The sequence below is a fragment of the Cnephaeus nilssonii genome (assembly GCF_951640355.1).
Source record: "Cnephaeus nilssonii genome assembly, chromosome: 4".
NCBI classification, from domain to species: domain Eukaryota; kingdom Metazoa; phylum Chordata; class Mammalia; order Chiroptera; family Vespertilionidae; genus Cnephaeus; species Cnephaeus nilssonii.
The window spans coordinates 4867491-4884300 of NC_137075.1; the positions used below are offsets into that span (position 1 = coordinate 4867491).

At 52.7% G+C, this 16810-nt stretch overlaps 1 protein-coding gene across 3 annotated transcripts in view; it reads left to right on the forward strand.

Moving 5' to 3' along the window:
* The window catches only part of LINGO1 (leucine rich repeat and Ig domain containing 1), a 225741-nt gene extending 210404 nt beyond the window's left edge, over window positions 1-15337 (forward strand). For all 3 annotated transcript variants that reach the window (XM_079769708.1, XM_079769710.1, XM_079769709.1), the window contains one exon: window positions 12598-15337. In XM_079769708.1, the coding sequence (XP_079625834.1) occupies window positions 12598-14454 (1857 nt within the window). In that variant the 3' untranslated portion in view covers window positions 14455-15337. The remainder of the gene's footprint in view (window positions 1-12597) is intronic.
* Window positions 15338-16810: the final 1473 nt, after the last annotated feature.

Consider the following 16810-nt stretch of genomic DNA (forward strand, 5'->3'; position numbering starts at 1 on the left):
GCCCAGCTGCCCCTCCTGGAGTGGGGCTAAGCAAAGGCCAGGGCAGCCTCGGTTGTATTCTGGTTATCTTGGCCCGTTTTCCCACCCGCTGCCTATTTAAGTGTGAGGTGGGCTTGGTCCAGGCTGCAGTGCTCCCAGAGCCTGGAGTTAGAGTGGGTCTTGACTCCAAGGGGCCCACGTATCATGCATGGCTTGTGGGCTGAGGGCCCCTCTGTGACTGGAGGGAGGTTAGAGAGACCACTGTACCCCCTGTAATCGTCCCTTTTGATCCATGCTCAGCTGCTCCATCCCCTGCCTCTGAATATCCATTTTTCCTATATTAGATATTGTTTTCTAAAACCCAGTACTCTAGAGGGACACACACACATATGGGTGTTCACCATAAAGTCAGACAGAATACCTGGTACCAGCGATGGTGCTGTACTCCAGGCACCTACCCAAGCAAATAGCTGGAAGATGACGGTCGGAGCTATTGAGAAGTGAAGCCGTAAAGTGACTTGTGCAGGGGCCCCATGGGGCATGAGGCAGTCAGATGGAGGGTGAGGAAGTGGATCGTGTGGGGCTAGGGAAGGGCCTGGAAGGGGAGGCAGGAGGAGGGGTGATTTCAGAGTCAGAGCTAGTTTCCTGGGTCTCTTGGTCTGTCTGCCCTGCATGTGACACGTCTATGGAAGGATAATGGCCTTCCAGCCCAGGGTACCCCCCTTCCCGATGGCTCTCTGCTCTGTTACCACCAGTAAGTCCCTCTGCATATCCCCCCATCACCTGGCTTGATCCAGCGGCCCTCTCCTCTCCTTCCTTTCTCCTGGCCGCTCCTCTCGGAGGCCTCCCTGCCTGCTCTAAGTCACTGATCCTCCTCCAGGCACCCACAGCATACTAGTAGAATCACGTTGGATTGTACATAGTATCACACCAGCCTATTCATTCATGCATTTATTCTACACATCCTGGCTGAGCTGCCTGCTTGGCTCCAGGCTAGGCCTTCCCATGGCTTGCCATGGATAGCCTTGAGCATCCTGGGCAATCCTGTCCCCATTCCCTGAGCTCCTCTGTCCGGCCCCCAAGACACTGGGAGGCCCAAGGGAGCAGCTGGTGGCTGGTGGCAAGGACTACCTGGGTAACATCAAGGATGCCCCAGGCAGGGGTTGAGGTTGAGGAGAACCAAGGCAGGGTGCTCTCAAACAGACACTCAGAGAAGGATGGGACTTGTTCCTGGGGGCTGAGACGGCCAGGGGTCTCCAGGAAGAGAGACTGCGTGGGTCCTGAGGTAGTAGCAGATGTTGAAGAGACACACAGAAAGCAGAATCGGGGACAGTTCTTTGGAGAACATGTGTGAGGGCAAGTTCACTTCCGAATGCATTCAAACCATTCTTGATGCCGACCTTTGTTTCTGTGTTGGATAAATGAGTGAATGAATATCCTCGGGTGCTATGGGCCTGGTAGGGTTGTGCTGACAACAGTCTCTTCCTCGTGTGTGTTCAGTTCCTTCCAGGTCACTTTATAGTGAAGTTGTTGAGGTTGGACCCTGGAGCCAGATGCCCAAGTTTAAATCTCAGCTCCGTACTGCCTGGCTCTGTGGTTTGGGGCAAGTTCCTTCATCTCTCTGGGCTTCAGTTTCCTTATCGATAAAGTGAGGATAACAGCAGTGCTTACCTCTAGGGTCATCATGAGGATTAAGTATGGGAGGCATTTAGAGCAATACCTGGTACACAGTAAGCTCTCAAGAAATGCTGGCTACTCATAGTTTCTATCAGTGAGGTGCTCTCAGTCTTACCATTGCAAGGGGTACAGAGGTTTGATTGTATAGCTAGAAAACAAAGCCACAGAGGTGGAATGCCTGGCTTCAAGTCCCTGCTAACAAGCATGGGGCTCAGGCTAGAATGCCTTCCTCCTGGCCCCTGCTCTGGGGCTCTTGTTCACTGTTTTGGGTGTGGCCTGCTAATTAACTAACCAATGTATTTAGTATTAATAATAACAATACAATGAACACTGTGACCCTACTCTCCAACCTGAATGCTAGCATTTAATAACGAGGTATGTCCTCCCATGTGCTTCTTCTCACCTTATCTATTGGCCACTTTCTCTAGGCAACTACTACCCTAAATTATCTATTTAGCATTTCCATGCCTTTTAAAATCATATATTTTCATACATAGAAATTGTTCAGTTTTAGTTATTTTTGAACTTTGTAAAAAGAACATGAAACCATACACAGTCCTCTGGAATTTGCTTTTTTTATCCAACATTCTATTTGTAAGCATTCTATTGTTGCAAATAATAGTAGATGTTGTTCATTCATTTCCACTGATGCACAGTGGTCTGTCATTTGGACACAACACAGTGTATTTTCTGTTCTTCCGTTAGTAGGTTGTTTTCCTTTTTGCTCTTACAAATAGTGCTGCTGGGAGCCCACTTGTCCTGTCTCCTGAAGCACAGAGCTGGGATGGAATTATGGGCTAGAGGCATGTTTGCAGTTACCTTTACTCGAAAACATGCCCAAGTGATTGAATCCTTTATGTGTCCCCAGCAGGAGGTGATGTCCTGTTGCTCTGCACCCTCCCCAGCACTCCGATGCTCAGGTGTCTCCATCGTTACTATAAAATGGTCAACATTATGGTCTTGATTTGCATTTCTGGAACTCAAGGTTTCTGGTGTATGGGGTTGAGATGAGCATCAGCCAGTGTGTATCACATGCTCACTAAGTGATCATCCCCTTTGCACCTCAGTTTCCCCAGTTGTAGGGATGCTGTCTGTACAACCCCTGCTTTGAAAGATGGGCAACAACAGTCAGGGAGGACTCCCTGATGAAGAGGGAATGGAAAAAGGGCAAGGAGAGCCTGATCCCTGTGCATTTAGAGTCAAAGGAACCTCAGTAATTCTGTGTTCACCCCAGGATGGGCAGGGGTGGTCCTAGCTTGGGAGATAGAGGGAGCCTGCACTTCATTATTTCAATAATGCCCAGGACCCTGAAAACCTGGTCTCTACACCCTGGCACAATGGACGGCTTCACATTGGTGAGTACGCAGTAAGAGTTTGGTGACTTGAGAAACGAACAGAATAGAACGAACGTATATTTCTTCCTCCTTCATTCCCACCTCCTTGGGGAGTCCTCCCTGATGGTTCTTACCATTGAGTGGCTGAGGGATGGTTGAGCAAGCTGCCTCCTGGGCATTTTCAAGGCCCTCCATGAGGCCCTCAAGCCCTCCGCCTACTCACAGGGGCTGAGAAGCCCAGTACTGGCAAGGTAATTTGGAGTGGCTCCCTCTGCCGGCCTGGTGCCTTTCCCTGCCTGGACAGGGGCCCCTGAATCTAGCTAGAGAGGAGTGACGGGGCTGGTAGAATAATTATGCCTATTTCATGTGAAACCCAAATTGATTGCCACCAGGGTAACATTACCAGGGCATTGTTCTTCATCTCCAACCACTTATTACATGTTATTAGTGTGTGTGTGTTTATTTTTCCCCATTTCAGGGAGTTAATCTCTCTGCCATCTCCTCTGCTTCCCTCTGCAGAGAACCTGCTGGCAACTCTAGGAAAGAGTGGGGCCTGGCCAGCAGCCTTCCCCTGCCTGGCCCAGCACAGGGCTGCAGGTACACTTGAGGGGCTGGCCATCTCAAATCCCTTTACTTTGATGCAAGATGAGGGCATCTCAGAGCTAAGAAGGGCTGCTGCGGGATGGATCCCAGCAGAACAGCCTTTCTTCAGTGTCTCTGATCCTTGGACCTCTCATGACAGGCTGCTCACTCACTGTTTACCAAGACATCTTGAGCCATCTGATCTGCCACTTGATTCCTCACGCCAAGCCTAATGGGCCTCCTCTGTGCCTCTGCTCGTGGGTCTCGGCTCTGCCCCTTTGGCCTGCACTGGACTCTTTGCATCCTCTTCGGGCATTCCGTAGCGATCTGCAGATGTGCCAGTGCCCGCCCCCCAGTCTGGGCCTCTCGGAAACAGGTAGCTGGGTGATGGCATTGTGATTGTATCTGAGCAGAACACAGCACCCATAAGTGTACTGAGCTCAGTATACCAGGTTGGAAAAATGGGCTTAGGCAAGGGGTTGGCCAAGATCCAGTTGACCAGAGAGGGCTCTGAACAGTCAGGGCCAGAAGAAGGGCAAGAGTTTTTCTTTAAAGTTAGCCTGTCTGTGTTATAAATAACTCACTGGATCTTGGTTTGTGATGTATCGGGGGGTTGTTTTTAAAATCTTTTCCCCTTTCTGAGGCAGAAATAACTCAACTGTTTACCTGTTCCTGAGCAAGCCCCACCATGTTACCAGGCATGACACTGGGGAGAGAAGGGGGCTGTAGTCAGAAGGTGGAGGTTTTTCCAAGGCCCAGCCCTGAGATGCTGTGGGACATTGGACAGATCCCTGGTGCATGTGGTCCTCTGTTTCCTCATCTGTGTGATGATGGTCTTCATTTCCTCACCTGTGTGTGAGTTATCATGCCTCTGAGTCAGAAAAGCCCAATGACCTTGGGAAGATGAGCTAATGGCTCAGAGCCTCAGTTTTCTTATCAGTAAAATGAGGTTAATGGTACCTTCCTCACAGGGTACGTGGTGAGGGTTGGTGGGGTCACTGTACAAAGCACTGAGTAGATATGTTCGATATAAATGCCTCTTCCCTCCCCTCTCCGTGAACTCTCTGCTCCAGTCTGTGAGGGCAGTGTGAAGTCTGCCACTCCCTCTTCTGAATGAGGATTTTAGGGCCCAAAATATAAGGCTACTTGCTAATGAAAATAATATTCAGGCCCTTGAACCTGAATCTGGACAACCTTGGGCCTAACTGCCTCGGGCCTAATCCCAGCTCTGCCAATTATCACTGTGATTTGGGGCAAGTTGTATTACCTCTGTGCCTCAGTTTTCTAATCTGTAAAAGGGCAATAATATACCAACCTAATAGGATTAACATGTTCATGTTTGAGTTCATATCATGCTATCTATGTGACTTGAAGCAAGTTACAGAACTACTTTGTGCTTCTGTTTTTTTTCCATCTGCAAAGTGGAGATAATAACAGGACCTACCTTGATGGGTTGTGCTGGGATTAAGTGAATTTTTACATGTAAAGTACTTAGAATGATGTCTGGATGATTGGAGATGGGGCAGGCATTTCTGCCAGGCACCTCCCAAGTGGTCACTGACCTGGGCAGGGGATGGGGCTGGAGGCCTTCAGGGGCACTTTCCTGCCCCCTTAGAGCCTGGATTGGTATTTCAAACCTGGAGGGAGATAAGAAAGGAAATAAGGGGGTGCAGGACTTGGGTTTTCCTTGAGCCCCTAAGGTCACCACATGGGTGCTTGCCTACCTCTTCTCAATTCTGGGGCAGCTCCAATCCAAGTAGGGGTGCCATTCAATCAGGTGGGTTCCACAGACAGCAAGGAAGCTTCCCAGAACCAATGGCCCCTCCTGTCTTCCCCCTACCAGCTCCCAGCTTCCTGACTGTTCTCTCACCTGAGAACCACCCTGAGAAGGGGCAGGCAGGGTCCAGAGAGATCCAGGACTCATTCAAGATTACACAGCAGGGCAGGGATGCACTGGCTGGAGCAAGGCTTGGGACTTGTAATCCTGGTGACCTCCTCTAGACTTTGCCCCATTCCTGCTTCTCCCCATGAAGCCGACCATTCCTGGAGGGCAGAGCCTATATAAAAAAGCCTTTAAATATGAAGATACTTTGACAATTAAAATTCATAATTTATCTCTCAAATGGCCTGGGGCCATGGTTTGGCCAGCAGGCTGGTACCTCCTGAGATGGACTGTGCTCTGGTGGGATGGCGCAGGCAGGGGCATTCCTTCCTCAACTGCAGGGGACCAGGTGATGCCCAGGGCCAGAGAGAAGCAGCTGCAGCAGCCAGAGGGGTCTGATGGCCCAGTCAGCACCCTCCAGTCCAGCCCCAGCTAAGAGGCCATATGAGCACCTTTGGGAGAGGATTGACTTTCCAAGTGCACCTAAGAGATGGGGCTGGTGACTCTGGGCCTGGGAGGGTGGGGAATATCAGGAGGAGGGGCAGCAGGCACACACACACAGGGGGAGGAGAGGGTGAGGGGGCAGCAACTCTGCCAGAATCTAGAGCAAGAAAATAAATAATTATACATGACAAAGGACATGATCTCAATTCTCTTTCAGGTTGGTGGTTCTCTCCTTGTGGGGCAGCTGGAGGAATAAGAGAAGGGAGAGAGAGGGATGGCAAAGGCAGGCAGACCAGGAGACAACTGAGGCTGCCAACCAGCTGCCTTTCTCCTGGAGCCCAGCCTGGGTGCTGACACCTCCCCTCAGGGTCCCCTGTGCACAGTTCCCCTCCCCAGGACTGAGCTCCCCCAACTAGCAGCTCACACCTTGACCATTATAAGCCATTCACACCTCAGCAGGGGTTAGCTGTAGAAAGCCAGAATGGAGTGAGTGTCCTGGCCCCCTCAGGATTTGGGGTGGAAGGGATCTAGTAGGAATCCCTAACTGTTCTCACATGGCCCAGTCCAGGCAGTCCTTGCCACACACCTTTTTTCTCACTGTTCCCTCTGTCAAATGCTCTCTTGCTACCCCTTACTTGGCCTGTGGAAATGTGTGTGTAGTTCAGTGTGAGCTCACGTGACACCTCCTCCATGAAGCCTCTGTAAAGAGCCTCACCTGGGGTCAGAGCTGCTCTGGGAAGTGTCTCAGCAGTTGTTTGATGGACTGTGAAGATGGCCTAGGAGTGCTGAGCTGTGTAAGCCCCAACCCTGCCCTGGGGAATGTAGAATGGGGGGAGCTGCTGAAGCTCCATCTAAAGGAGGAAGGGGGAGAGGTAAATTCACCAGCAATGCTCTGCAGAGGGGCGGTGCAGGCAACGTCTTCCTGGGGGCTTGAGAAGAGCTGCATGGGGGAAGAGACCCTGAGCTGGATCCTGAAGGCCAGGTGGGCGGTCGGTCTCCAGGCATGGGCGTGACCACTACTGTGGGAGAAAGGCCCATTGAGGTCTTTTGAGACTGGCCTCACCCCACCCCACCTCCACCCCACTCCCAGCACCATGGCCACGGCTGCCTGTGAGTGGGTATACTTTCTACTAACATGCTTTATCATTTCATGAAATGGATTCAGCTGCTTTGTGCTCTGGAGCTGAAGGCAAAGGGACTTCAGACAGGCAGGGACTTGGGGACAGGCAAGTCACTAGGACTCTGACTCCATTCTTTGGTGACCCATCATGAGTCCTTTGACCCTTCTGAGTAATAAACCCTGCTTTGTGGGGTGGTAGTGAAGACAGGTCAGGATGTGTTGACAGACTAGGACTTTGGGTAGGCAACATGAGCAGGAGCTCAGAAAATAGTAGTAGAGTCTGCAGGGCAAGCTCTCACTCTGTCTTTCCCCCGCTCCTGCCCTGCCCCAGCTACCCATCTCTCTCCTCTGCTTTCTCTGCCGCTCTCTTCCTCTCCCTTTCTCACCTGTTTGCCCACTGTGTGCCTTTCTGTTTCCGTCACCTCCCCCTCTCCTGCTCTCCTGGTAATTTCTTGGTGGCAGAGCTGGGCAGGGCCCTTTTAGGAGCTTTCAGCCCCCCTTCCAGGGTCTGCCATTCCTCTTCATCAATCTTTACTCCTTCCTGCTGTGGACCCAGTCATAGGAACTTAGGGTGTTGGGTCAAGATGAGATCCTGCACACCTGCCTCATTTTCCAGGCTGAGAACTGAGAGGCCCTGGCATCCCCAAGGTTCCAGTGATGGCAGCAGCGCCTCCCTGCCAGTGATCTCATGCCTGTGTGTGCTGGGGATCTCTGTGGTCCCCAAGTAACGCTGAGTGGGAACACCATGAAATATTTATAGTGGAAACCTAAAATAACTAAATCTTCAACCTGTGATGCTGCCGACCCCAAATTAGATGAGATTCTAGCATAGATAATACCACAGGCACGGGAGAATGGTATGGTGGAAAAACACTAAAAAAATTCAGTGTGATCAACATACCATTTTTGGATAGCTGGGGAGTCAGGGTGCTTACTTGCAGCTACCTAAGGACTAGTGCCCTCCTTTAGCCCTGGGAGCCTTACCCTCATGCTGTCCTAACATGCTTGCCCCATCCAGTCTGGCCTGTGTGTCTGAAATAATCTCCACTTCACACCAGGCAGCTCTTGGGTCAGGAAGAGCAGAGCTGTGCTGCCTTCCTAACTTTGTGGCCTAGACCTAAGGCAAATGAATTCCCTTTTGGAAGCCTCAGTTATTCTCATCTGTAAAGTGGGTAAGAAATACTTCTTTTGAATGCTGGTGTGAGGGTTTCTGAGACTGTGTATAAAGCCCCAAACCTGGCCTGTAGCATGTGCTCTACAAATGTTAGTCCAAGGTGTTTTATAAGAGCAGGTGTATGATTGGCTTGTGTGGGCTGCCAAATGAGGTAAAATCACCCTTGACCTTCCTCGGTGATTCTCCAAGTCCACCCACAGGTGGTCCCATGCCCCTTCTGTCTCTACCAGTTGCCCTTTGCCACCCTGAACCCCAGAGGAAACAGTCACAAAGTAAGTGCTCTCAACCAGATCCTTCTAGCCCCAGTGGAACTGTAATTGAAGGCCTGAGCCCCCACTTGTTTTAATCCCCCAACCATACTTAGGATATTGACTTTCCAGCTGGAGAAAGTACAATTTCTATTGTGGGCTTTCTCAGGGACCCTGGAATCCAGCCTCTCACTGCCCAGTGGGGGAAAGAGGCCCGAGAGGACAGGCAATGCCCCTGGTCACACAGGGAAGTGGTTGGCATGGGGAGCAGCTGAGCTGGGCCATATCTGCCCTAGGATGTGAGTGAGGGTGTGATGGTGGCAGCACAGGCCTGTTGGGGGTGACAGGCAGCCCGGAAGGACTCGGGCTGCTGTGAGGTCTGAGCATTGTGTCCCAGCAGGACTCCTCTGCCTGCCTATCTGTATGCCTTCAATATTTATTTTCTTTGTATTTATTCGTCCAATTTTTAAACTCTTGCTCTTGTGGGAAGCCCTTCAGGGGGCAAGGATCCCAAATAAAACACTGATTAAAGTGAGAAAACACTTCGGCTTGGGAATTGCAGGAGTAACCTGCAGGATTAATGGTGCCAGTTTTGGTGGCCCCTCAGACATGACCCTGCCAGCATCCTTAGATGACAGGGACCTTATGGGCATGCTATGCTCCTGCTGTGTCAGCTTAGGCAAGCACCTTAGCTTCTCCAGGCCTCAGTTTCCCCACTTTTCATGATAGCCACATGCAAAAGATAAGGGGTGAGGCAATTCAGAGAATGTGTCCTTCTGGAGCTTTCCCGGTCCTGTGGAGCAGGGACCATTGCTCTGTGGGTCTAACTGCCAGGCCTGAGGGTGGCAGCCACACAGGGCAGTGTTGACCAGCTTTCTATCAGCATATTTGAATTCCCCAGGTTTCTCATTGCTCAGCTGCCTACTCCAGAGTCAGCCCCATCAGAGGAACTTCAACCCTTATGAAACTCAGGTACACACACCTCCATTCCAAGAACATTCGCTGGGGTCTGTATGTGCCACTCCTTGGTCTGAGGTGGCTGCACCACACCGCTGATCCTTAGACACCTCGACCTCTAGCCGGTGAGGTACACCCATGACTGTATGACCCAGAATTAAACATGTGGAACAGGTGAAAGGTCATGTGCTGCGGCTTTGGAGCATAGGTCCCTCTTTGCTCATGTCACCGGGAAGCTCTCGCCTTTAATTATTACTCAGGATTTTGTGACATTCTTTCCTGACTGGCTTGCCTTCTTTAGTTTTATCTTTTTATCATCTCATTGCATAGCTTTTCTGTCAATTGGCTCAAATCATTTTTAGAATGATGTGTGCTATACTTCATTTACATAATACCACTACTAATAAATGTAAGGTGCTTCAGTGTTGTAGGCAAGAGATGATTTCTGACTGAGTAGGTCAAGGAGGAGATGGGGTGGAAGGTCACAAAGGCTGCTGGGGCAGGAGGCTGGGAGAGTTCTCCAAACAAAGATGGCTTCAAGGCAGGGATGTGAGAACAAGGCTGAAATACCAGGCTTCATTGGGCAGAGTGGTGGGAAAGGAGGTAGATGGATAAGTTGAGGCAAGGTGGTAGAGTCTTCAAATACCAGATTCTTGCCTGTGTGAGGGGCTTACCAACATCTCAGGTGGCCTGTGCCCTTGCTAATCCCCCTTATTCCTCAGCCCCCTCCACTCCGCCCACCAACCCAGCCCCTAGTGCTAAAAGTTCTTTTTACCTCTCCAGGTCACCAGCCTCACGCCAGCGCTGGCCTCAGCTGTCAGCCCAATTATTGATCACCTGTCAGGATATTTCCTTTTCTAGTGGGTCATTGGAGCATGTGTGACTGTGGAAAATGGCCAGGTGGAGGTGGGGTGGGGAAGGACAAACCGCAGAAGAGTCTAGAGAGAGAATGAGAGGAGCTGAGGGGAAGAGGGTGGACAGAGCCCTTGGGGATAGGAAAATCTTACAATTCCATAACATGTCAGTGACAACCAGGGCCCTTTCCGGTTAATCAGTCATTTAGTCCATCTGCAACCAGGAAGCACCTGTCAGTCCTGGAGATCCCTGGAGCATTGGAAAGTGTGTGGCTCGATTGGAGTTTGACAGACCAGGGCTCCGATCTGAAATCCTTCCCCCTGTACAGGCTGGGTATCCTTGGGCAGCTATAAGCTCCCCTCCCCGCATCACAAGCCCTAGTTGCCTTAAGGGTTGAAGTGTGGATGAAAAGAACTGTGGCCTTAAAAGTGGAAGCTGTGCACAGATGTGGGGAGAAGCTGGAAGAGGTGGAGAGGGCCTGAGCTGGGGCAGAGAGGTGGGCCCTCCCAGCCTGGGCTTCCCTTTTCTGTAGTGAGTTCCCCTCAGGGCCCTGATGTGGGGGGAGGGGGTATGGACAGGCAGCAGAGCTCCAAGGTGCCAGGCTGGGGTGGGAGGGCTGCAGCTTGGCTCCCAGAGGCCATCTTGTCCACCCCCTGGAGTTTGGAGAAGCCCAGACTAGCCCTCCCAGTCCCCTTCTTGCCTTGCTGGGCCAGTTTTTCATGTGGTAGAGCAGAGGAGGGGAGGTGGAGATGGGGAGACCATTTGGGTACAAGTGCAAGAGCCTCTGAACACAGGCTGGGAGGCAGTAATGGAAGGTTAGCCTTACATACCCCCTTGCTCACTCCACCTGCAGCCGGGGCTCAGGCTGGGCCCTGGCACTGTCACCCTTGTCACCATCACCTAAGTCCCCCAGGGCCCAGCTATGACAAGCCTCATGTCCTCAGAGCTGCAGTGTAGACCGGCCCCTCCAGGGTCTGACTGCCTCCCTCAGACTAGCAGCAGCACAAAACTTGGCACTAGGATGAAGGTGATGGGAATCCCAAGAGACAGAGCGGTGGAGGCTGTAGGGGTCTTTGGGAGGGAGCATACTTCCTACTTGGGATCAGAAACAGCTTCTCAGAGCAGTGGACATGAAATTAGGCCCAGAAGATGAGGTTTCAAACAGTCAGGGGGATGGCATTCCAGGAGGACAGAACTGCAGGAGCCAAAGCCATGAAAACGCATTCCCTGTGTCCTGCACTCCTGAGCTCAGATGGGTCCCCGCGGGGACCCAGAGGAAGGGGGAGTTGGAGAGACACTATGGGGGGCATTGGCCTGGGTCCTGACTTTCTGGGTAGGAGTGCCCTCCACTGATCTAGAAACCCCACTGTGGAGCAGATTCGTGAACGCTGACAGGTGCCACTGGGTTTCCTGATTGCACAGGATTCAGGCTGTGGACTCAGCTGCAGTCCTATGAGAAGGGGCCACGGTGTCTACACCTGGGGCAGCTCAGGCTACAGGTTGTGAGATGGGTCCCTAGCAGCCACAGAAGCCCTTGCTCACAGGCTGGGGACCAGATATGCTTCTCTGCAGACTGTCCCCAGAGGCCTCAGCCTTGAGCCCCTTTGGTCCTAAGGACACTCAGCAGATCGGGCTTTATTCTGATGAGCACCAGAGGCAGCAGTGGCTTGGGATGCAGGGGATGGGGGCTGCACAGTGCACGCCTGGAGTCCCACTACCTCAAAAATGTAAAGGAGGTGGATATAGCCTGGGGGGCCAATACCAGGGTCCTCTGAGGTGGCCTTCTCCTTTCCATGAATCCCCTTGATCCCAGAGATGCTGGAAAGGTCCTTCAGGAGGGCTCTGGGCAATCTAAGAGGCAAGGAGGAAGCAGCACAGGGTGGCAGGAGCCCCCCTCCCCCACCCAGCATCTGGGGTCCCAGGCAGGTGTCATGTGCCACTCAGCCCCTTGCCTCTGTCTGTGTCAGGGATTTTCTTTTTCTATTTCTTTTTTTAAAAATTGTTTTTTGTTGTTGTTAATCTTCACCTGAGGATATTCTTTCCATTGATTTTTAGAGAGTGGAAGGAAGGGAGGGGGAAAGAGAGAGAGAAACATCCAGGTGAGAGACACATTGATTGGTTGCCTCCCACAGGCCCTCCCACCAGGACTGAGGATCGAACCTGCAACCCAGGTATATGCCCTTGACCAGGAATTGAACCCGCACAGGCTGGCACTCTAACCACTGAGCAACACCGGTCAGGGACATTTCGACAGGGCAGGGGGCACACGGAGGGCTGAGGGTGGGGTACAGCCAAATGTTATCCTTTAACTGCTCCTTCTGTACTGTGTTTGTTCCTGGCTGTAGGTAAGCAAAAGGATGCTGTCAGGGGGTGAGAAGAGCATGCCCAGCCCCCTCCTGGCCTGCTGGCAGCCCATCCTCCTGCTAGTGCTGGGCTCCGTCCTGTCAGGCTCAGCCACAGGCTGCCCACCCCGCTGCGAGTGCTCTGCCCAGGACCGAGCCGTGCTCTGCCACCGCAAGCGCTTTGTGGCCGTGCCCGAGGGCATCCCCACCGAGACCCGCCTGCTGGACCTGGGCAAGAACCGCATCAAAACGCTCAACCAGGATGAGTTTGCCAGCTTCCCACATCTGGAGGCACTGGAGCTCAATGAGAACATTGTGAGCACCGTGGAGCCTGGCGCCTTCAACAACCTCTTCAGCCTCCGAACGCTGGGGCTCCGCAGCAATCGTCTGAAGCTCATCCCCCTGGGTGTCTTCACTGGCCTCAGTAACCTGACCAAGCTGGACATCAGCGAGAACAAGATCGTCATCCTGCTGGACTACATGTTCCAGGACCTGTACAACCTCAAGTCACTGGAGGTTGGTGACAACGACCTTGTCTACATATCCCATCGAGCCTTCAGTGGCCTCAACAGCCTGGAGCAGCTGACACTGGAGAAATGCAACCTGACCTCCATCCCCACTGAGGCACTGTCCCACCTACACGGTCTCATCGTCCTGAGGCTCCGGCACCTCAACATCAATGCTATCCGGGACTATTCCTTCAAGAGGTTGTACCGGCTCAAGGTCTTGGAGATCTCCCACTGGCCATATCTGGACACCATGACACCCAACTGCCTCTATGGACTCAATCTGACATCCCTATCCATCACGCACTGCAATCTGACTGCTGTGCCCTACCTGGCTGTGCGCCACCTGGTCTATCTCCGCTTCCTCAACCTCTCCTACAACCCCATCAGCACCATTGAGGGCTCCATGTTACATGAGCTGCTACGGCTGCAGGAGATCCAGCTGGTGGGTGGGCAGCTGGCTATGGTGGAGCCCTATGCCTTTCGTGGCCTCAACTACCTGCGTGTGCTCAATGTCTCTGGCAACCAGCTGACCACACTGGAGGAGTCCGCCTTCCACTCGGTGGGCAACCTAGAGACGCTCATCCTGGACTCCAACCCACTGGCCTGCGACTGCCGGCTTCTGTGGGTATTCCGGCGCCGCTGGCGGCTCAACTTCAACCGGCAGCAGCCCATGTGTGCCACGCCCGAGTTTGTCCAGGGCAAGGAGTTCAAGGACTTCCCTGATGTGCTCCTTCCCAACTACTTCACTTGCCGCCGTGCCCGCATCCGGGACCGCAAGGCCCAGCAGGTATTTGTGGATGAGGGCCACACGGTGCAGTTTGTGTGCCGGGCCGATGGTGACCCGCCTCCCGCCATCCTCTGGCTCTCGCCCCGCAAGCACCTGGTCTCTGCCAAGAGCAATGGGCGGCTCACGGTCTTCCCCGATGGCACACTGGAGGTGCGCTATGCCCAGGTACAGGACAATGGCACGTACCAGTGCATTGCAGCCAACGCGGGCGGCAACGACTCCATGCCCGCCCACCTGCACGTACGCAGCTACTCACCTGATTGGCCCCATCAGCCCAACAAGACCTTCGCCTTCATCTCCAACCAGCCGGGTGAGGGAGAGGCCAACAGCACCCGAGCCACCGTGCCTTTCCCCTTCGACATCAAGACCCTCATTATTGCCACCACCATGGGCTTCATCTCCTTCCTGGGCGTTGTACTTTTCTGCCTGGTGCTTCTGTTCCTCTGGAGCCGGGGCAAGGGCAACACAAAACACAACATCGAGATTGAGTACGTGCCACGCAAGTCAGACGCGGGCATCAGCTCCACCGATGCACCCCGAAAATTCAACATGAAGATGATATGAGCATGGGTCGGGGCTCCCTCCCTGGTCCTGTGCCACCCATCCCTGCCCCCTCTCCTGTGTTCGACTGCCCCACTGGCCCTCATCACCTCCCTTCTTTCTACCAGGACCTCAGAAGTCGGGGCCTGGGGAGCCCGCAGCACATATGGACAGACTGAAGTCAGAAGCTGATGAACATGCAGCAGTCAATAATTCAATTTAAAAAGTTACAAACTTCCTCTGTAACTTGGGTTTCAATAATTATGGATTTTTATGAAAACTTGAAATAATAAAAAGAAAAAAACTATTTCCTATAGCTAGTCGGAATGCAAACTTTTGACATCCTGATTGCTTCAGGGCCCTCTTTCAACTCAGTTTCTTGTTTTTCTTCTCCTCCTCTTCCTCCTTTTTCTTCTCTTCCCCTGTGGGGAGGGATCACTCAGGAAAACAGGAAAGGAGGTTCCAGCCCCATATGCCCACCCTGCCAGGTCAAGCCTGAAGGAGCAGGCAGAGTGGAGGGCGTGAGCCTACTTCCCAGCTGGCTGTTTGCTGGGAGCAGGTGGTGGGGACAGGGCTGCCAGACGGGAGCAGGGCTGTCTGACCTCCGTTCTCCAGGGCCAGGCGTGGCTGATGCTGTGGACAAGGGCTGGGGTCCTCCTGGAGGACAGCATAGTCAGCCGAGAGAGCCAGGGGCTGGAGGTGGGGACGAGGCCTAACTCTGGTCCCGGCTGTGCCACTTACTTGCCCTGTGGCCACAAACAGGTGACTGACCCTCTCTGGGCCTCAGTCTCTACATCTGTACAGATGGAAGAGGTACTCCCTGTCCTGCCTACCTCACAGGGCTGTTGTGAGGAATCGATGAACTGTATGTGAAACATTTTGTAACCTGTAAAGTGCTGTGCACACACGTGGGTGACTGTTCTCATTATGGTCATTATTATCTCAAGGTGAGGGATGGGGCCTCTGAAGGGGTCTCCATGGGATCAGGTTGGGGGCGGGCTGTGGGAGGGCTTGCTCATGCCCAGGGACTTCCAGAAACTCCTGCCGGGACAGTCGCCAAAAACATCAACTGGATGAAGTAGGCTTTAGACCCACAGGGATATCCTGATATCAAGGTCTTGGAGATCCTGAGGCCCATGAGCATCGTGGCTTCGGGGTCTCCCAGGCAGAATACCTCCTTTGCTTTGGCTTAGGCCTATCCAGGGGTTGGGAACACCTGCTCTTGCCATAAGCATTGATAGAGTGCCTGCTGTATGTCACTTCCCATGTAGAGTGCCCAGCCTTTGGGGCTGTAGGAGGCAGTTCTGGGGCTCACTTTTGGACGGCCCAGACCCAGGTCACCACCCCAGCTTTGCCCCATACTCTGAGCCTACCCTGGGCTGTGAAGTGTTCTGGATTGGGTTCAATTTGGACATGAGCTGACCAGGAAGGTCAGATGTGGCCTCATCCACTCATACCAAACCTAGACCCTTCATACTCAACCCTGGAAAGGGATGCCCTGGATGACAAAAGTGCAGAGAGACACACAGGTCACCTTGTCATGTGATTATACATCTCTGAGGTTTGAGGTCAGGTCTGAGTGACTTCCTGTTCTAACAATTACTAGCTGTTTGGAATTGTTATTCAACCTCTCAGACCTCAATATTTCCATTGGTAACATATTGGTCTTGATACTTTAGGTTGTTAGGAGGTTAATAGAGGGAATATAGGTGCATTTGTTGATGGTTGGAGTGCCTTTCATTCAGGAAGCCTTCGACCAATGGTGGTGGTGATGATTGCTGGTACAGATGCAAAGACTGAGAACCAGAGAAGCTAGGAGCTTATCCAGTTAAGCAGCTACTAAGTGATAGGAGCAGAGGCTGGGAATTCCAGACCCCCAGAGATGCAGACTTCTAAGCCTGGCTCGGGGCTTCTCAGAACCAGGCCTGGGGAACCCCACCTGGCAGAAGACCACTTTGGGAAGCACAGGAACGAGGAGAGGATTCCTTGAGCGTGGGGGTGGTTTGTATGTAAAGACGCTAGTGGTATGCAAGGCTCAGGAACCTGACAGGCCTGTCCACCTCGAGAGAGACCAGAACACAGTCTTTCCGTTGCCTAGCACTAGATACCCTGGTCAGCACTGTCTTCCCACACGAAGCAGCCTGGTTTGTTCCTTGGCCCTCTGGGGTGCCTGGGTCCCTGGGGCTTCCCAGTGTTCTGGTAAGAGCATGTGATTTATGGGGCCAAATTATTCCTGCATGCTGAGAAAACTGGACCCTGGGGATACTCTGGAACCAAGAATTGTGAGGTTGTTTTCAGATGGGGGAGAGTCAGTTAGGGACACATAAGTGCCCACGGTCAGGGTGGCTGGGTTGGCCCAAGCAAAGGAGCCTGGGGACTG